At 49.0% G+C, this 22,279-nt stretch overlaps 1 protein-coding gene across 2 annotated transcripts in view; it reads right to left on the bottom strand.

Moving 5' to 3' along the window:
• LOC112225596 (voltage-dependent L-type calcium channel subunit beta-4-like) overlaps nucleotides 1-21,914 on the bottom strand; it is a 73,313-nt gene extending 51,399 nt beyond the window's left edge. Inside the window, exons 1-2 of one of the 2 annotated variants that reach the window (XM_024389689.2) lie at nucleotides 21,647-21,914; nucleotides 20,688-20,771 (exon numbers count right to left, since the gene is read on the bottom strand). In XM_024389689.2, coding sequence (XP_024245457.1) covers nucleotides 20,688-20,771; nucleotides 21,647-21,697 — 135 coding nt within the window. In that variant the 5' untranslated portion in view covers nucleotides 21,698-21,914. Of the gene's footprint in view, nucleotides 1-11,361; nucleotides 11,755-20,687; nucleotides 20,772-21,646 lie in introns of those variants that run through there. The other variant, XM_042306872.1, reaches the window with a different exon arrangement.
• Between the last annotated feature and the right edge of the window lie 365 nt (nucleotides 21,915-22,279).

Below are 22,279 nucleotides of genomic sequence, written 5' to 3'. Positions count from 1 at the left end.
TCACTTTATATCCTGGATCACTTTATATCCTGGATCACTTTATATTCTGGATCACTTTATATATCTTGGATCACTTTCAATCCTGCATCACTTTATATTCTGGATCACTTTATATCCTGGATCACTTTATATTCTGGATCACTTTATATCCTGGATCACTTTATATCCTGGATCACTTTATGTCCTGGATCACTTTATATCCTGGATCACTTTATATCCTGGATCACTTTATATCCTGGATCACTTTATATCCTGGATCACTTTATGTCCTGGATCACTTTATATCCTGGATCACTTTATATCCTGGATCACTTTATATGCTGGATCACTTTCTATCCTGGATCACTTTATATATTGCCGTGTCTGAATCCTGGCTCAGGAAGGCCACCAAAAATTCTGAGATTTCCATACCCAACTATAACATTTTCCGTCAAGATAGAACTGCCAAAGGGGGAGGAGTTGCAGTTTACTGCAGAGAGAGCCTGCAAAGTGATGTCATACTTTCCAGGTCCATACCCAAACAGTTCGAACTACTAATTTTGAAAATTACTCTCTCCAGAAATAAGTCTCTCACTAATGCCGCCTACTACCGACCCCCCTCAGCTCCCAGCTGTGCCCTGGACACCATTTGTGAATTGATCGCCCCCCATCTAGCTTCAGAGTTTGTTCTGTTAGGTGACCTAAACTGGGATATGCTTAACACCTCGGCAGTCCTACAATCTAAGCTAGATGCCCTCAATCTCACACAAATCATCAAGGAACCCACCAGGTACAACCTTAAATCTGTAAACAAGGGCACCCTCATAGACGTCATCCTGACCAACTGGCCCTCCAAATACACCTCTGCTGTCTTCAACCAGGATCTCAGCGATCACTGCCTCATTGCCTGTATCCGCTACGGAGCCGCAGTCAAACGACCACCCCTCATCACTGTCAAACGCTCCCTAAAACACTTCTGTGAGCAGGCCTTTCTAATCGACCTGGCCCGGGTATCCTGGAAGGACATTGACCTCATCCCGTCAGTTGAGGATGCCTGGTCATTCTTTAAAATTAACTTCCTCACCATTTTAGATAAGCATGCTCCATTCAAAAAATGCAGAACTAAGAACAGATACAGCCCATGGTTCCCTCCAGACCTGACTGCCCTCGACCAGCACAAAAATATCCTGTGGCGGACTGCAATAGCATCGAATAGTCCCCGCGATATGCAACTGTTCAGGGAAGTCAGGAACCAATACACGCAGTCAGTCAGGAAAGCTAAGGCCAGCTTCTTCAGGCAGAAGTTTGCATCCTGTAGCTCCAACTCCAAAAGGTTCTGGGACACTGTGAAGTCCATGGAGAACAAGAGCACCTCCTCCCAGCTGCCCACTGCACTGAGGCTAGGTAACACGGTCACCACCGATAAATCCATGATTATCGAAAACTTCAACAAGCATTTCCCAACAGCTGGCCATGCCTTCCGCCTGGCTACTCCAACCTCAGCCAACAGCTCCGCCCCCCCCCGCAGCTACTCGCCCAAGCCTCTCCAGGTTCTCCTTTACCCAAATCCAGATAGCAGATGTTCTGAAAGAGCTGCTAAACCTGGACCCGTACAAATCAGCTGGGCTTGACAATCTGGACCCTCTATTTCTGAAACTATCCGCCGCCATTGTCGCAACCCCTATTACCAGCCTGTTCAACCTCTCTTTCATATCGTCTGAGATCCCCAAGGATTGGAAAGCTGCCGCAGTCATCCCCCTCTTCAAAGGGGGAGACACCCTGGACCCAAACTGTTAAAGACCTATATCCATCCTGCCCTGCCTATCTAAGGTCTTCGAAAGCCAAGTCAACAAACAGGTCACTGACCATCTCGAATCCCACCGTACCTTCTCCGCTGTGCAATCGGGTTTCCGAGCTGGTCACGGGTGCACCTCAGCCACGCTCAAGGTACTAAACGATATCATAACCGCCATCGATAAAAGACAGTACTGTGCAGCCGTCTTCATCGACCTTGCCAAGGCTTTCGACTCTGTCAATCACCATATTCTTATCGGCAGACTCAGTAGCCTCGGTTTTTCGGATGACTGCCTTGCCTGGTTCACCAATTACTTTGCAGACAGAGTTCAGTGTGTCAAATCGGAGGGCATGCTGTCCGGTCCTCTGGCAGTCTCTATGGGGGTGCCACAGGGTTCAATCCTCGGGTCGACTCTTTTCTCTGTATATATCAATGATGTTGCTCTTGCTGCGGGCGATTCCCTGATCCACCTCTACGCAGACGACACCATTCTATATGCTTCCGGCCCGTCCTTGGACACTGTGCTATCTAACCTCCAAACGAGCTTCAATGCCATACAACACTCCTTCCGTGGCCTCCAACTGCTCTTAAACGCTAGTAAAACCAAATGCATGCTTTTCAACCGTTCGCTGCCTGCACGCCTGACCAGCATCACCACCCTGGATGCTTCCGACCTTGAATATGTGGACATCTATAAGTACCTAGGTGTCTGGCTAGACTGTAAACTCTCCTTCCAGACTCATATCAAACATCTCCAATCGAAAATCAAATCAAGAATCGGCTTTCTATTCCGCACCGATCCTACCGATCCTCGACTTCGGCGATGTCATCTACAAAATTGCTTCCAACACTCTACTCAGCAAACTGGATGCAGTTTATCACAGTGCCATCCGTTTTGTCACTAAAGCACCTTATACCACCCACCACTGCGACTTGTATGCTCTAGGCGGCTGGCCCTCGCTACATATTCGTCACCAGACCCACTGGCTCCAGGTCATCTACAAGTCCATGCTAGGTAAAGCTCCGCCTTATCTCAGTTCACTGGTCACGATGGCAACACCCATCCGTAACACACGCTCCAGCAGGTGTATCTCACTGATCATCCCTAAAGCCAACACCTCATTTGGCCGCCTTTCGTTCCAGTTTTCTGCTGCCTGTGACTGGAACGAATTGCAAAAATCGCTGAAGTTGGAGACTTTTATCTCCCTCACCAACTTCAAACATCTGCTGTCTGAGCAGTTAACCGATCGCTGCAGCTGTACATAGTCTATCGGTAAATAGCCCACCCATTTTTACCTACCTCATCCCCATACTGTTTTTATTTATTTACTTTTCTGCTCTTTTGCACACCAATATCTCTACCTGTACATGACCATCTGATCATTTATCACTCCAGTGTTATTAATCTGCAAAATTGTAATTAGTAGTTACAGTAGTTACATTGTGGTAGAGTATTTACTAATCTCCTATTTATTAAAATTGTGCGTAATTGGGTCAGATGCTCGATTAAGTTCCTAAGGAGATGTATGTGATAAGATACTAGAACCAGGAGCAGAAGTGGGGCAGTAGCTCAACCCCCTTTGATATGCAAGTCTATGGGCCAAATGTCCCTTCCCCTTTGTAAATTCTAATGATGCTCACACCTGCTAGATTGTGACTTGTCCAACTAATCAGTGACTAAAAACTAGCGCACCAGAACAACTGTTGCTCGTTAGTGTTTCCATCGAAAAGTCTTTGACAGAAGTTACAATACCCTTTATGTTCATCTCTCGTGGACAGACTAACATTGGTCAAAGACAAAGCATTTGACAGGTGACACAGTGTAGACAGTGTCTGAGGACTGAGTACAGCAGCTAACTGTGGTACCTTAACTGTCATTGTGCCAGATGATATGAACGATCCATCGCCCCTAAAACAGGAATGGACCTCCATCTATTTAAAGCTAGAATCCTTAATGGTGAAACTGCCACGTCCGTTTGCGATATTACAACAAAGTAATTACTGCAAACAACAAACACAGTTTTTTCCCCTCGGATATCATTGCAGACGTGACAGAACAGCAGCATGCCAGTATATGTACTGCAAAAAAATTATTGATGCGCGACACTCCCTCAGCACTCCGCACCTCCGGCAGCAATCCCAACCTCCCCCAGCACTCCCAACCTCCCCCAGCACTCACACCTCCCTCAGCACTCCCAACCTCTGCCAGCACTCCGACCTCCCCCAGCACTCCACACCTCCCCCAGCACTCCGCACCTCTGCAAGCACACCCACCTCTCTCAGCACTCCCACCTCCCCCAGCACTCCCACCTCCCCCAGCACTCCCTCCTCCCCAGCACTCCCATCTCCCCCAGCACTCCCACCTCCCTCAGCACTCCCACTTCCCTCAGCACTCCCCACCTCCCCCAGCACTCCCCACCTCCCCCCAGCACTCCCACTTCGCTCAGCATTCACCACCTCCCCAGCACTCCCCACCTCCCCAGCACTCCCCACCTCCCCCAGCACTCCCACCTCCCCCAGCACCCACCCCAGCACTTCGCTCAGCACTCCCACTTCCCTCAGCACTCCCACCTCCCCCCAGCACTCCCCACCTCCCCAGCACTCCCACTTCGCTCAGCATTCCCCAACTCCCCAGCACTCCCCACCTCCCCAGCACTCCCCACCTCCCCAGCACTCCCACCTGCCCCAGCACCCCCACCTCCCCCCCTCAGCAATCCCATCTCCCCCAGCACTCCCACCTCCCCCAGCAATCCCATCTCCCCCAGCACTCCCACCTTCCCCAGCACTCCCACCTCCCCAGCAATCCCACCTCCCCCAGCACTCCCACCTCCCCCAGCACTCCCACCTCCCCCAGCACTCCCACTTCGCTCAGCACTCCCACTTCCCTCAGCACTCCCACCTCCCCCAGCAATCCCACCTCCCCCAGCACTCCCACCTCCCCCAGCACTCCCCACCTCCTCCTCAGCACTCCCACTTCCCTCAGCACTCCCACCTCCCCCAGCACTCCCCACCTCCCCCAGCACTCCCACTTTGCTCAGCACTCCCACTTCCCTCAGCACTCCCAACTCCCCCCCCAGCACTCCCCACCTCCCCCAGCACTCCCACTTTGCTCAGCACTCCCCACATCCCCAAGCACTCCCCACCTCCCCAGCACTCCCACTTCACTCAGCACTCCCACTTCCTCAGCACTCCCACCTCCCCCCCAGCACTCCCCACCTCCCCCAGCACTCCCACTTCCTCAGCACTCCCACTTCCCTCAGCACTCCCACCTCCCCCAGCAATCCCCACCTCCCCAGCACTCCCCACCCCCAGCACTCCCACTTCTCTCAGCACTCCCCACCTCCCCAGCACTCCCACTTCACTCAGCACTCCCCACCTCTCCCAGCACTCCCACCTCCCCCAGCAATCCCACCTCCCTCAGCACTCCCACCTCCCCCAGCACTCCCTAACTCCTCAGCACTCCCCACCTCCCCCAGCAATCCCACCTCCCCAGCACTCCCACCTCCCCCAGCAATCCCATCTCCCCCAGCATTCCCACCTTCCCACTAGCAATTCCATTTCCCCCAGCACTCCCACCTTCCCCAGCACTCCCATCTCCCCAGCACTCCCACCTCCCCCAGCAATCCCACTTCCCCCAGCACTCCCACCTCCCCCCCCAGCACTCCCCACCTCCCCCAGCACTCCCCACCTCCCCCAGCACTCCCCACCCCCACCCAGCACTCCCACTTCCTCAGCACTCCCCACCTCCCCAGCACTCCCACTTCCTCAGCACTCCCACCTCCCCAGCACTCCCAGCACTCCCACCTCCCCAGCACTCAGCACTCCCCACCTCCCCAGCACTCCCCACCTCCCCAGCACTCCCCACTTCCCTCAGCACTCCCACCTCCCCCAGCACTCCCTACCTCCCTCAGCACTCCCCACCCCCACCTCCCCCCAGCAATCCCCACCACCTCCCCAGCACTCCCACCTCCCCCAGCAATCCCACCTCCCCCCTCCCCAGCACTCCCACTTCGCTCAGCACTCCCACTTCCCTCAGCACTCCCACCTCCCCCCCACTCCCCACCTCCCCAGCACTCAGCACTCCCACTTCCCTCAGCACTCCCACCTCCCTCAGCACTCCCCACCTCACCCAGCACTCCCACTTCGCTCAGCACTCCCACTTCCCTCAGCACTCCCACCTCCCCCAGCAGCACTCCCCACCTCACCCAGCACTCCCACTTCCTCAGCACTCCCACTTCCCTCAGCACTCCCACCTCCCCCAGCACTCCCCACCTCCCCCCTCCCAGCACTCCCACTTCACTCAGCACTCCCACTTCCCTCAGCACTCCCACCTCCCCCAGCAATCCCCACCTCCCCCAGCACTCCCCACCTCCCCCAGCACTCCCCACCCCCCCAGCACTCCCACTTCGCTCAGCACTCCCCACCTCCCCAGCACTCCCAGCTTCCCACCTCCCTCAGCACTCCCCACCTCCCCAGCACTCCCACTTCGCTCAGCACTCCCCACCTCCCCAGCACTCCCCACCTCCCCAGCACTCCCCACTTCCCTCAGCACTCCCCACCTCCCCCAGCAATCCCACCTCCCCCAGCAGCACTCCCACCTCCCCCAGCAATCCCACCTCCCCCAGCACTCCCACCTTCCCCAGCACTCCCACCTCCCCCAGCAATCCCACCTCCCCAGCACTCCCACCTTCCCCAGCACTCCCCACCTCCCACAGCACTCCCCACCTCCCCCAGCACTCCCACCTCCCTCAGCACTCCCACCTCCCCCAGCACTCCCTACCTCCCTCAGCACTCCCCACCTCCCTCAGCACTCCCACTTCCCTAAGCACTCCCCACCTCACCCAGCACTCCCACTTCGCTCAGCACTCCCACTTCCCTCAGCACTCCCACCTCCCCCAGCACTCCCACTTCGCTCAGCACTCCCACTTCCCTCAGCACTCCCACCTCCCCAGCACTCCCACCTCCCCCAGCACTCCCACCTCCCCCAGCACTCCCACCTCCCCCAGCACTCCCACTTCCCCCAGCACTCCCACCTCCCCCAGCACTCCCACCTCTCTCAGCACTTCCACTTGCCCCAGCACTCCCACCTCCCCCAGCACTCCCACTTTGCTCAGCACTCCCACTTCCCTCAGCACTCCCACTTCCCTCAGCACTCCCACTTCCCCCCCCAGCACTCCCACTTCCCTCAGCACTCCCCACCTCCCCCCCCAGCACTCCCCACCTCCCCCAGCACTCCCACTTCCCTCAACACTCCCCACCTCCCCCAGCACTCCCACCTCCCCCAGCACTCCCACCTCCCCCAGCACTCCCACCTCTGCTTCTTCTACAAAACAATAACAATGTTTGAGGGGTGGTCAGTGGCGCTGTTTCCCCTACTGTGGATTCCATCTTTAAATGGAAATGTAAGTTTTGGGAAATGTGTTTTCCCGTATGATGATTGCTCCTACAGCAGCTCTAACAGCTTGCTGAGTGGGGGGGGAGTCTGATTCATCCATCAGCCAGTGTGTCACCATATTTGACGCATTTCCGAACGGAGCTGCAGTGCTTGGCTTGAACACACTCCAGCAAACCATATCCTGGAACTGTTTCCTCTACAAATGAAAAATGACATTAGCATCTCCGACCCTGGCTGGCCCTGACCCTGGCTGGCCCTGACCCTGGCTGGCCCGACCCTGGCTGGCCCGACCCTGGCTGGCCCTGACCCTGGCTGGCCCGACCCTGGCTGGCCCGACCCTGGCTGGCCCTGACCCTGGCTGGCCCGACCCTGGCTGGCCCTGACCCTGGCTGGCCCTGACAATGGCTGGCCCTGACCCTGGCTGGCCCGACCCTGGCTGGCCCGACCCTGGCTGGCCCTGACCCTGGCTGGTCCGACCCTGGCTGGCCCTGACCCTGGCTGGCCCTGACCCTGGCTGGTCCGACCCTGGCTGGCCCTGACCTTGGCTGGCCCTGACCCTGGCTGGCCCGACCCTGGCTGGCCCTGGCTGGCCCGACCCTGGCTGGCCCTGACCCTGGCTGGTCCGACCCTGGCTGGCCCTGACCCTGGCTGGCCCGACCCTGGCTGGCCCTGGCTGGCCCGACCCTGGCTGGCCCGACCCTGGCTGGCCCGACCCTGGCTGGCCCTAGCCGGTGGCACAACATTGCACTACAGTCGATGCCCACGCAGAGGGGTCCGATTTGTACCACCCTTTCTGGGGAGAAAAGCGAAGCTGGCAGATGCACTGATAAAGTCCAGAATGTTGTTGTATCTCTTTGCATCTTCAAAACAATTCACTCTGTATCGTCTACCGTCTCACTTCCGAAAACGGCAGCCACTGACACCTACAGACCTGTGATAAGCACTAAGAACAACAGTCTACAGGAATATAGGAGCTATTCTGGAGCAGAGATGCCTTGGAGAAGAAACAACGAGACGTCCTCTCACAGAACAGATGACACAAACAAATAGACTTGGACAGATCTTGAGGATACAGCAGTAGAACATACAGCAATAGAACATACAGCAGTAGAACATACAGCAATAGAACATACAGCAGTAGAACATACAGCAGTAGAACATACAGCAGTAGAACATACAGCAGTAGAACATACAGCAGTAGAACATACAGCAATAGAACATACAGCAGTAGAACATACAGCAGTAGAACATACAGCAGTAGAACATACAGCAGTAGAACATACAGCAGTAGAACATACAGCAGTAGAACATACAGCAATAGAACATACAGCAGTAGAACATACAGCAATAGAACATACAGCAGTAGAACATACAGCAGTAGAACATACAGCAGTAGAACATACAGCAATAGAACATACAGCAGTAGAACATACAGCAATAGAACATACAGCAGTAGAACATACAGCAGTAGAACATACAGCAATAGAACATACAGCAATAGAAAAGGTTCATGCCCGTATAATAGTAGTGTAATAACAGTGTAATTTCAGTGTACTGGAAGACAGATGGAGGGATAGTGTAAAAAGGCCTGTTAGATCCCTGCTCAGTGTGAATCTATACTCCCCTTTCCCTCCCTACACTCCCCACCAAGCCACAACACAGGGCTCTCTTACTGATCCCCATCACACGTCAACGTAAAGCTGGGTTGCTCCATAGCAATGGAGGATAATGGTTGTGTTTATGAAGACCTATTGTAGCTCTGCGTAGGTCGACAGACACTATCTCCATGCACTGATAGGACTGCGGCATTGCTCTGTGTTTTAGACCTCAAGGTTCTTTGATCGTCGGCATTCCTATGTGTGTGTTGTCTTTACTACACTTTTCCCTCGGATAGAAAGAGAGTGAGAGGAGAAAACAACAGAGCGAGAGAAGGAAAATGGTGAGAAGCTTTCCTTTTAAATGAGACAAAATGTTTGCAGCTCTCTGTTCCAAGGGGCTACAGAAGGATACATTAAGCAATCACAACCTTAAAGGGAAGGCTAGGGCTCGGCTGGCTAAACACACACACAATCACAACCTTAAAGGGAAGGCTAGGGCTCGGCTGGCTAAACACACACACAATCACAACCTTAAAGGGAAGGCTAGGGCTCGACTGGCTAAACACACACACAATCACAACCTTAAAGGGAAGGCTAGGGCTCGGCTGGCTAAACACACACACAATCACAACCTTAAAGGGAAGGCTAGTGCTCGGCTGGCTAAACACACACACAATCACAACCTTAAAGGGAAGGCTAGGGCTCGGGTGGCTAAACACACACACAATCACAACCTTAAAGGGAAGGCTAGGGCTCGGGTGGCTAAACACACACACAATCACAACCTTAAAGGGAAGGCTAGGGCTCGACTGGCTAAACACACACACAATCACAACCTTAAAGGGAAGGCTAGGGCTCGGCTGGCTAAACACACACACAATCACAACCTTAAAGGGAAGGCTAGGGCTTGGCTGGCTAAACACACACACAATCACAACCTTAAAGGGAAGGCTAGGGCTCGGCTGGCTAAACACACACACAATCACAACCTTAAAGGGAAGGCTAGGGCTCGGCTGGCTAAACACACACACAATCACAACCTTAAAGGGAAGGCTAGGGCTCGGCTGGCTAAACACACACACAATCACAACCTTAAAGGGAAGGCTAGGGCTCGACTGGCTAAACACACACACAATCACAACCTTAAAGGGAAGGCTAGGGCTCGGCTGGCTAAACACACACACAATCACAACCTTAAAGGGAAGGCTAGGGCTCGGCTGGCTAAACACACACACAATCACAACCTTAAAGGGAAGGCTAGGGCTCGGGTGGCTAAACACACACACAATCACAACCTTAAAGGGAAGGCTAGGGCTCGGGTGGCTAAACACACACACAATCACAACCTTAAAGGGAAGGCTAGGGCTCGACTGGCTAAACACACACACAATCACAACCTTAAAGGGAAGGCTAGGGCTCGGCTGGCTAAACACACACACAATCACAACCTTAAAGGGAAGGCTAGGGCTTGGCTGGCTAAACACACACACAATCACAACCTTAAAGGGAAGGCTAGGGCTCGGGTGGCTAAACACACACACAATCACAACCTTAAAGGGAAGGCTAGGGCTCGGCTGGCTAAACACACACACAATCACAACCTTAAAGGGAAGGCTAGGGCTCGGCTGGCTAAACACACACACAATCACAACCTTAAAGGGAAGGCTAGGGCTCAGCTGGCTAAACACACACACAGCGAGAGTTACAACATTTACTGGCTAATCAGTCATCCACAGGCATGGTAGATGGTCGAGAGAGAGAGCCCTGTATGTCCAGATCAGTGTTCAATGATATGGAATGAAGGAATGGTTCCTCTGCCTGTTCTCCTTCAGTGGCATCACACAAAGCCATACAGAGAACCGTACAGAGAAGCTACAGAGAACTGTGCAGAGAACCTACATAGAACCAAGACAACCTACAGAGAACCAAGAGAACCTACAGAGAACCAAGGCAACCTACAGAGAACCAAGAGAACCTACAGAGAACCAAGAGAACCTACAGAGAACCAAGAGGACCTACAGAGGACCAAGATAACCTACAGAGGACCAAGATAACCTACAGAGGACCAAGATAACCTACAGAGAACCAAGAGAACCTACAGAGAACCAAGAGAACCTACAGAGAACCAAGAGAACCTACAGAGAACCAAGAGAACCTACAGAGAACCAAGAGAACCGTGCAGTTAGGAGATGACAGTAACACAGAGACACATGCGTCCCTCTTATCTCATCCCCCCTTCCCTCCATCCCTCCTCTCCCCCTCCCCTCCTCTCCCTCTCCTCTCCCCCTCTTCTCCCCCTCCCCACACCTCCCCTCCCCTCCATGGTCCACCCACCTACTCTGTTCCAACTCAACAGAGGAAACATAATATACAAGCTGAATCTCCAGCCTCCCCCCACCCTGTGTGTGTGTGTGTGTGTGTTTGCATGTTCAACCAGCATCAACTGTGTGGTTCTGTCAATACACAGGCATCTCTCTCTCTCTCGCTCTCTCCCTCTCTCTCTCACACACGCAAACAATGAGAGAATAACAGCACCGTACAGGCAGTTACCACTGCTTACATGGTCTACCCTTACACTACACCCCATTACTCACCGCCTCCGAGTCTTCCAATCCATGTAGGTACAAATTATCATACATGGAGGTTTGATATTCCAACAAGCACCTCTTGAGAATTGACAAAAATAGCAAGGATGGCTTGAAGCACCAGAGATGGATTAACAGGGGTTACATTCCCTCTAGAAAACAACAACACTAAAGCAGAAATGAGAAACAGGTGGAGTTTTTCTTATTGTTCTCCTCCCTGAGCCTTGATGGTGAAATAGATGGTTTTCCCCCCTAGCTTAAAGAATTGTCCTTATTTCCATCATCTTAATAAGGCAACGCAGAGCTTCAGTTATCCTCAGATGCTGCTGTCTAGATCCAGACCTGGCATTTTATCTCCCTTCCAAACAGAGAGCAGGAGAGGAGAGCCAACCATTCCTCAATCACAGGCTGATGACAGAGCAGGGGGGCAGGCTTCTGATTGGCTGCTTCATGCTCCAGTCAGCTTGGAAGAGCATTCTCACTGATGGTGAATAAGGAAGTGAGAGAAAAGGAAAGGAGATGAGGGGATAGGAAGGGAAGAGGTACGGGAGAAGAGGAGGGTCTGTAGCTTGAGAGCAGCTGACTTTCCCCTCCACCTCTGACAGTGGTTTCTTGTATTTCTTCACCAGTGTCTAATACCCTGTGTTGTATTCTCTCCATCTCTCTCTCTTTCACTCTTTACCTCTATCCCCTCCCCTCTCTCTTTACCTCTATCCCCTTCCCCTCTCTCTCTTTACCTCTATCCTCCCTCCCCTCTCTCTCTTTACCTCTATCCCCTCCCCTCTCTCTTTTACCTCTATCCCCTCCCCTCTCTCTCTCTCTCTCTTCTTTATCTCTATCCCCCTCCCATCTCTCTTTACCTCTATCCCCTTCCCCTCTCTCTCTTTACCTCTATCTCCCTCCCCTCTCTCTCTTTACCTCTATCCCCTCCCCTCTCTCTCTTTACCTCTATCCCCTTCCCTCTCTTTACCTCTATCCCCCTCCCCTCTCTCTCTTTACCTCTATCCCTCCCTCTTTCTCTCTATCGCCCTTCCCTCTCTCTCTTTACCTCTATCCCCTTCCCTCTCCCTTTACCTCTATCCCCCTCCCCTCTCTCTTTACCTCTATCCCCCTCCCCTCTCTCTTTACCTCTATCCCCTTCCCCTCTCTCTCTTTACCTCTATCCCCCTCCCCTCTCTCTCTTTACCTCTATCCCCTCCCCTCTCTCTTTACCTCTATCCCCTCTCCTCTCTCTCTTTAACTCTATCCCCTCCCTCTCTCTTTAACTCTATCCCCCTCCCCTCTCTCTCTTTACCTCTATCCCCCCCTCCTCCTCTCTCTTTTTTTTTACCTCTATCCCCTCCCCTCTCTCTTTACCTCTATCCCCCTCCCCTCTCTCTTTTACCTCTATCCCCTCCCCTCTCTCTTTACCTCTATCCCCCTCCCCCTCTCTCTCTCTATCCCCCCCTCTCTCTTTACCTCTATCCCCCTCCCCTCTCTCTTTACCTCTATCCCTCCCCTCTCTCTCTGTACCTCTATCCCCCTCCCCTCTCTCTCTTTACCTCTATCCCCCTCCCCTCTCTCTTTACCTCTATCCCCTCCCCTATTTCTTTACCTATATCCCCCTCCCTATTTCTTTACCCTTATCCCCTCCCCTCTTCCCCTCTTTTTCTTTTTCTCTGTCATAAGGTGGCTTGCTGAAGAGGCGAGAGTGTGTGTGTGTTTGTATGTGTGTGTGTGAGGATCTCCTGACCTAATCACCCAAGTTTAACAGCCACACACACACACTGTCACATCATTCACACACACAGCATCATGCCATCCATGAATCATTACAAATTGGATCTTGACCCATGTTGATCCTCACAGTGTTGATCCTAACAGTGTTGTTCCACACAGTGTTAATCATCACAGTGTTGATCCTCACAGTGTTCCAATACCCAGGTTCTGTGTTAAACCATCTTCATGGACCCGCTGGGACCATAAAACACCCAACATGCAGTCTACAGATTCACTAGGTCATTAGAATTGGAAGGGATCAAAGGGTTAAGAAAAAAATATAACAAAAAAGACAAATGAATGTGTATAGACTAATCTCATGTGATATACAATTAGACATAAATCTATTTTATTTTATAATGATGCAATATACTCATGGTATATTTTTGGTAATTTCTGATTCCATTTCTAGAAACGTATAGATTTTCAAACAAGTCTTTCCCTTTGCTTTAATCAAGTTAAATTGCAATGAAACACATCACATTGTGTGGGTTCCTTTCTAAAGGCATGGTGGAAGACTGGAGCAATGTCGCCCTCTAGTGATGAAGAGACTTACAGCAGGTGCAACTGCTACAAACTGGCCATCTAGTCCAGGGTCTCTCAAAGTCGGTCCTGGGACCCCCCCTGGACACACGTTTTGGTTTTGCCCTAGCATTACACAGCTGATTCAGATAATCAAAGCTTGATGATGAGTTGGTTATTTTAATCAGATGTGTAGTGCTGGGGGGGGGGGTTCAGTGGTTCTTCAACATTTTTAGATCGAGAACCAAATGAGAAATTAACAGTCCTCTTGTGACCCAAATCATCCTCCAACAACCCAAATTAAGAAGAAATAATGTGTGATCACATGCCCAGGGCCCCACTTTGAGTCCTGACCCATAGTTGAAAAACCACTGCTCTAGTTTGAAAATATAAAAAATTACACCCGGACAGGTTTGAGTCTCTCCTACCCCACCCTTTTAGGATACTGGGGAGGAAGAGGAGTGTCCATCCTTTCCACACCCCTCCACCTCTGTGGTAAACCCCTGAGATCCACCTCCCACCTCTGTGGTAAACCCCTGAGATCCACCCCACACCTCTGTGGTAAACCCCTGAGATTCACCCCCCACCTCTGTGGTAAACCCTGAGATCCACCCCCCACTTCTGTTAAGTTATAGCAATGGCATAAAAGGGACAATCAACTCAGGGCTCTATGCGTTCACTGGAAAATAATGCAACCCTGTGGAAGGTCAGTTCCACCCTGCTAGAGCATCGTGGAACACACCTTCCACGTTGTCCATTATTTTCCATAGAACGCATAGAGCCTCGTTGATTATACCTTACATAATACATACAGACTATAAAGACCAGCTAAAACAACCTAGAACTTCAAATTAGAGTTGAGTTGAACGTACAGTATTCTAAGGTGTGAGATTATATGGCCTATGTTCAGTAGTATCTAGAAGCAGGCAGCAGAGAGCATTCATGCACTACAGATGTCCAGGGAGAGAAACCCTGCTGCACCAAGAGCTGACACTCTGCCTGACTGTACTATAATGTATTTATATCTAATCTGAATTAGGGTTCAAAATAAATTAGATTTTCAAAAGGGCAAGGATTTTGTTGTCAATGCACTCTATGAGATGTCAATGTAAGGGAGAGTGGGGTAAGTTGAGCCAAAGGGGTGACATTCTAGACGATTCTGTGCTTCCAACTTGTGGCAACAGTTTGGGGAAGGCCCTTTCCTCTTTCAGCATGACAATGTCCCTGTGCACAATGCGAGGTCCATACAGAAATGATTTGTTGAGATCGGTGTGGAAGAACTTGACTGGCCTGCACAGAGCCCTGACCTCAACCCCATCGGACACCTTTGGGATGAACTGGAGGGTGAAGAGGGGGTAAGGAGAGGAGGTGAAAGGGTGCAGATGGGGTGAGAAGATGAGGGGAGAGGAGAGTGAGAAAGGTGAGAAGTGGGAGAGCTGTGTCCATAGCCCCATGAAGAAGAAACTCCTGAATAAACTGTTCCAGAGTTCAGCCAGGCGACCTACTAAAGAGGGAAAATCAAGCCTTACCGTAATACTTTTTTGGTTTGTTTGCAATGTCATCTAATGAGCTGTGAATAACATCAGTGAATCAATCAGATCTTTATTGGTTCAGATGTGCACAATACAGTTGATTTGAGATTCTTGCTTTCGCAGCAGTGCTTTATAAAATGGTAATTATGACCAACAGTTGTGTGTGTGTGTTTATAGCACAGGATACTGATTAATTTACATCTGTCCCTAATTTTTCAGCTACAGGTAATCAGTTCCCAATAGCTGCTGATGCTATAACTGAAAGTAGAAAAATAGGCTAACTGGATGGTTTTATTTAAGACATTGTCTAAGTCCCAAATGGCACCCTATTCCCTATATAGTGCACTACTTTCGACCAAGCCCTATGGGCCCTGCTCAAAAGTAGTGCACTATGTAGGAGGGAATAGGGTGCCATTTGGGTCATTTGGGACACATTTTGTGATTTAGAAAGGAAATTACATCTCGGGCAACATTCAGTGAATTCAGACGAGCTTCGCTGCTTCACTACTTCGCTACTTCGCTACTTCGCTACTTCACTGCACCCCAAATTGTGATTTATTTCAGTGGTGAATAAATGTTGAAGCCCATTCAATTAGAAGATCTAAATAAGAACCCTCCCTTCCCAACTCAAGACAGTCATGGACGTAACCTTTGAGCCCCAGAAAAATCATGGCTGGAAGTTTCTGTCCAGTACCTAGGATGAGATAAATGATTTCATCTCAGTGCAGAAGACCTGAAAGTTTTAGAGGTGACCGGAGTATAGTCACTACTGAATTAGGCAAAGGAGCTGCAGAGAGTAGAGAACAGTAGAGTAGTACTTTATTGATCCCATCTTTGGAAAGTGTTTTATTTTATGTCTCACTACTTAACAGAACCAAATACTGAACAGGGATGTCTTTGATACTGTAGTGTACAATAATAGAACTGGTAGGTTGTCAGACAGAGTTAGCCAGTGATGCGGATTGTGGAACTACTGTTCATTCAGTCTATGACTCATTAATACCACCTCAGATCAACTAAAGTCAGCCTGCTACCATGGAATCACATGGGATGGGATTATCTCATATTTTACAGTATTGTTGGTACACCCCGCAAAGACGCAATGTAATTTCAGTCTGTTAACGTCCTCTTTTCTTTATTTCAGTAAAGAAGGGGTTGTCGTGAGCTAAAAATATGTTCATGGGACAGAGCCCAGACTAAGAGACGTGATCAGGGTCATAGGTCAGATCGGAACATGTAATTTTCCCATAGAACTTGAATGACTCATTGTAATTCTATGACTATCCCATCACAAAGCCAGCATTGAACATCTGGATACAGGAAGCTGACGTGCCACTGTTCAACACAACATCTGGATACAGGAAGCTCACGTGCCACTGTTCAACACAACATCTGGATACAGGAAGCTCACGTGCCACTGTTCAACACAACATCTGGATACAGGAAGCTGACGTGTCACTGTTCAACACAACACCTGGATACAGGAAGCTGACGTGCCACTGTTCAACACAACATCTGGATACAGGAAGCTCACGTGCCACTGTTCAACACAACATCTGGGGGTGAGAGATGAACACATTAGATGCTGCTGCATCGCTTGACAGTCTGAATCATTTAAACTTTTCACAAACGTGTCCATTACCTCTCCTCTCTCTTGACTCTGTCTTCTCTAGCTCGATTCTTTTTCCTCATTAAGCCTCTCTCAGAAACCTCTCAGAAACACTCCATCCTTCCCTCATTATACTCTTAACCCTCTCTTTCTGTCCCTAACACCCTTCAGACACCATTCTCTTCTGTGAGGAGATTACTGTCCAAACACACAGCTCAGAGCAACCCCTGGCCTGAACAGGCTGTGGAGTTGGGTACATTTTTAAGATCACCCAAGATCTGCATCTCTAGACACTGTCATGCTCATCCATGACTAACCCTAACACCTTGAACGCCCACACCAGTAGAAATCCACTTTTTCAAGCTGAAAGAAGATCGGCGGAGCTTACCCATGATTTTGCACAATGATGTAAGTCAATAAGTCATCGTTATAGCCAAAGTATGATATATTTGGGCTTGAAGTGACAAAACCGAACTGCCCTCTTCATGCACATTCATGCCAATGACGTGTCTTTTCCTATGAAATGACGCTCAAATGATTTTTGCCCATGTTTTTTTTTAGGGTTGGGTTTTATTTGAATGGTACCACCCACCAGCATGGCATTGTTCATTAATCGGAAACACCTGAAAAATGTGTGAATCACGACTGAGTTGGGCAACATAATAGATCGTCTTTAGCTACAGGAAATATGGTGGTTCAATGAAGATTGTTCACCTAAGCCGTTTACTATTTTTTTTAAATAGTTCCGGTCTACAAAACGGGTGGGTCTCCCATAGACACCAAAACAATAGCAGCTGGGTCTGGTCTACCTAGTTCACTGACTTTCATTGAAACAGAAAAAAAACAGCGAGTGGGGTGTCTCGCTTCCTTTTCTGTCTCTGGTACTTGGTTGCCTGAGCCATGGAGCAAATTACAATAGGTGTCAACGTTAATCATCTTTGGATGCCGACACTAGTCGCACCATTGGAAGATATAGCTCGGACTGTGGCCTAAAGAAGCCTATTCCTGCTCTTTTCCCGTGATCCATCAAACACATTTGGTGTGTCATCATAGTGGTTTATGACTTGGGGACAAAACGTTGTGGAAATTAATATTTGTGTCATTCTCAAAACTTTTGGCCACGACTGTACTATTTGAGCTCGTGCTCAAATAATTTTGATGCACTATGAGAGGCAGGCAAGCTTTTTCTGTCGTCTTCAGAAAAATGTGATTCCTTTGAGCACAAAGTCAGACACATAGTGTTTTGTTCAATACAAAGACATGGGGGAAACAGAGGGTTAAATACACAACACATAATGAGGGAAATGAGAACCAGGTGTGTGGGAAAACGAGACAAAACAAATGAAAAATGGATCGGCGATGGCTAGAAGCCTGGGGACATCAGCCGCCGAACACCGCCCGAACAAGGAGAGGCATCGACTTCGGCAGAAGTCGTGACAGAGTCAGACAAACGCCAACCCTCAACATGTCAACCCCTAATATAGGCACAGTTTAGCGGAGACTCGTCTCTTGGTAGTCTTTTTCTGAAACGGTACACACATAAATTTGATGAGCTAGCTAAGGTTAGCATGATAGCTAGTTACAGTAACAGCCGTGAGTCAGTGCGCTATTTGATGTTATTTCTCTGCTACATAGTAATCAACACAACGTTCCCACCCCCAATGCCTGAATACGTATTAGCAGCCTGCGTCAGTCTTCGAGGTGGAACCGAATAACAATTTCCGCTCTAGGACAGGAATTACTCGTAATAAGTCCAGCAACTTTCCCTGAGGTGGGCCATTAAAGATTCAATCTGGGACTTGTTTTTCAGCAAAACAGTAGCATTGAAAAGACCATTGAACAGATTCCCAGATCCCAGATTGTATCATTAAGCAGATCCTCAGTAAATCCCCACTCTGGAAAGAGTCACTAGGCATTTCTGGCAGATGTTGCCTCTAACATCCATTTATATAGTGTTATGAGGGCAAACTGAGGAAGGTCAGCCAGGCAACAGTGCAGGATATCTGTGTGTGTGTGTGTGTGTGTGTGTGTGTGTGTGTGTGTGTGTGTGTGTGTGTGTGTGTGTGTGTGTGTGTGTGTGTGTGTGTGTGTGTGTGCGTGCGTGTGTATTTTGAATGAATAATGCATGCCTTGTCTACCTAGACGACTTGTGAGAAGCTGTCTTTTCCCTCTAACCTTATGCCTCAATGGGGCCCACACGTATCATACCAGTTCCCCATACAGATTCTTCTGTCATTGGAAAACAGCGTGAGATGCCTGTCTGCAAGACACAACTGGATAAGCATTTACCATTTCAGAGATAAATAAACTGCGAATGGAACAAACTGTGCTCTACTTCCAATTCAAAGACTTAAATTATTACTTTTTTTAACCTTTATTTAACTAGGCAAGTCAGTTAAGAACAGCATCCCTGTGGAACGCTTTGGACACCTTGTAGAATCAACATGGGCCAGCATCCCTGTGGAACGCTTTGGACACCTTGTAGAGTCAACAAGGGCCAGCATCCCTGTGGAATGCTTTGGACACCTTGTAGAGTCAACATGGGCCAGCATCCCTGTGGAATGCTTTGGACACCTTGTAGAGTCAACATGGGCCAGCATCCCTGTGGAACGCTTTGGACACCTTGTAGAGTCAACATGGGCCAGCATCCCTGTGGAATGCTTTGGACACCTTGTAGAGTCAACAAGGGCCAGCATCCCTGTGGAACGCTTTGGACACCTTGTAGAGTCAACATGGGCCAGCATCCCTGTGGAACGCTTTGGACACCTTGTAGAGTCAACATGGGCCAGCATCCCTGTGGAACGCTTTGGACACCTTGTAGAGGCTGTACTGAGGGCAAAAGGGCAGATGCAAATCAATATTAGGAAGGTGTCCTTAATGTTTTGCACACTCAGTGTATAACGTAATATTTAACACTTGACCATAGCCCCCCTTATATATGCATTCATTAAGCTTTATAAACAACTGTGCAAGACTTCATAACATCCTTCATAGTCAGTCATAAGTGTCAGCAAATCTGTAGACATACTATCTCTGAAAATCTGTCATGTATGTAGTTCATGTCAATTATCTCATCCAAACTGAACCTGATTTGTTAAGCTTTACAGACACACAGACACACGCACTAGCTAACACGTGATAGACCAGCCCCCTGACAGAGAGATAGAGAAGCAGAACAAAGGTAGGCAATAACATTCAGGTGTCCTTGTGTTGTTGAATAGCCTTGATGGAAGCCAGTTCCCTAGGCAACCCATTAGTTTGGATCTCACAGTCCAGCAGCAAATGGTCCCCTCTGTATTACACAATAATAGTTTTACACCGAAGGACTATTTTACATTTATTATACAGTTGAACACAGGTGCTGAGACAACTATGACTTTGTCCATAACAATATGTCTCAATCGTTCATAAAAAAGAATAGATGAATGGTAGTGAATACAGAGAGTGAATACAGAGATAATGAGAGGAAGTGAATTCCCGATAACACTCAAATCAAGGCCACTGGCTCCCCTGCAACAGAGGTGACAACCCCATGTTGAAGCAATATCGGTCTCGTTGACCGTTCTCTTATCCCAGAATAATTTAACCATTCAGAATGTTTCCTTCAGACAATACATTTTGTACAGGGTGTAGTACAGACAGTATGCAACTGTTAATTGGATAACACAACTGGTTGTGGATTACAAGAGCAGTCACTGCTGAAAAACTATCAGCAAATATGGTTTAAAGTATTGTGCACAGCCTGTTTTGGACAAACATAGAGAGTGTAGTGGGATTTGTGCCCCGATACAATTTTTGCTCCTGACTGTGTAGTAATGCTGTAATTACACTCGTAAAAACGTTGTGATAACGCGTTGTTGCATAGGGATCTATTGTAATTGAGTAGTAATGTGTTACCCATCTGTCTCTCTCACCTGTCTGAGGATGAAGCTGGTGGAGTTGGTGCTCCCGTCAGACCTCTTTAGCCGGCTGCGTCTGGAGTAGGTCCCTCTATTCACCTGAGTAGGTACAGCCAGAAACACACACATCATTCTCACTGTCACTCACTTTGCAGCACGACAACAAGGGCACCATAAGGAACACTGGGGCCCTACAGGTGATCAGGTGCCTGGGTATAGCCTATCCCTAATGTATGCATTTCCATCCTGTCTGTAACGGTGTAGCCTGCTGTCCACTTCTGGCTGAGACCTGAAGACTTGCATTGGCTCCCCAAACTAATGGGTAACCTTTAGCTCAGCTGGTGACCTTTCATAAGAACTAAGGATGTAGCTTATTGCAGAGAAAATACACCTGCATCACATTTTATTTCTGCCTTAAAAACTTAAAAACAAGTGTGTCATTTTTAGAACCTATATATTACATGTTTACTATTTGCTGTAAGATGTTACATATGTAAGATGCTCTAATATTTTGGTATGAGGCTGTAAAACTAGGTCATGTGTTCAGTCAGTCTGCCCTTCATCAATGGATTCCAGCTACATGGATGAATTATTAAATACCCTATTTCAAACCACATCAATCAAATTCACATACCATCTGCTAAACGTCACACTGATCACGACTACATCACATACAGCGCGAAGCTTATGACGTACCAAGGATTATTGAGCGTTGATCACAAATGTGAGAAAATAAAGAAACTAGCCTATTAATAAATAAATATATAGACAACATGAATCTGTAACTAACTTTCTGAAGGTAGGTAGCCTCATAGAGAATGCTTTCCCCATTTTGGTGCAGTGAAGTTGGTAGTCATCCCACAGGATAATCTTAATTACACAAAATGGGAATTTAACACGTTTTATTAACAGCAGTAAGAGAACAGAGTCAGAAACCGATAGAGCAGAGTATCTACTATATTGCGGTACTTTACCTTCTGGAGTCCATCGCCTGCACCGTGACGGGTGTAGATGTGCCGGGACATTTCGGCTAGTTCGTCGGTCCAAGGGGGAGGCTGCCTCTCTGTCCCGGTCCATGGCAACTGCTGTTGCGGTTGTTGAGTTGGTTCCTCCAGCTTTGCACTGTTGCTTACAAACTGTCAACAGAGAGAGGAACGATACGATACAGTGCTTTCTTGGTAAACAGTCCGTGTGAATTAACCAACCGGTATCTGTTTGCGCGCGTGCAGTAGTGCTACTCTGTGCTGCTGTTGTAGGTTACGCGACAGATGTGCACGCGCAACTGGCACGCTCTTGGCTGCTGAGCTCTGCCTCTCGCATCATCCATCGTACTAACCATTTACATTATGTCAATGGCTCTATCTGTCATTCTCATCTGGAGAATGTATTGATGTTTCTAGTTCCATCAGCTTCTTACAGTTTTGTTTTATTACAGGTTTGTATATTATGTTTGTATTTCCTTTTGACCTTGGAACAATCTCTGCCGGTGTGTACATATATATTTGGAATGAAAATAATGTAACAATTTACCCAAGAATGAAATATGAAAACAATAAATCCTGTTGAAATGTATTTTGGGAATTGATAAGACAATAAAACTATTGTCC

The sequence above is a fragment of the Oncorhynchus tshawytscha genome, linkage group LG26 (genome assembly GCF_018296145.1).
Source record: "Oncorhynchus tshawytscha isolate Ot180627B linkage group LG26, Otsh_v2.0, whole genome shotgun sequence".
Lineage (NCBI taxonomy): Eukaryota > Metazoa > Chordata > Actinopteri > Salmoniformes > Salmonidae > Oncorhynchus > Oncorhynchus tshawytscha.
This window is presented reverse-complemented; position numbering and strand designations above follow the sequence as displayed.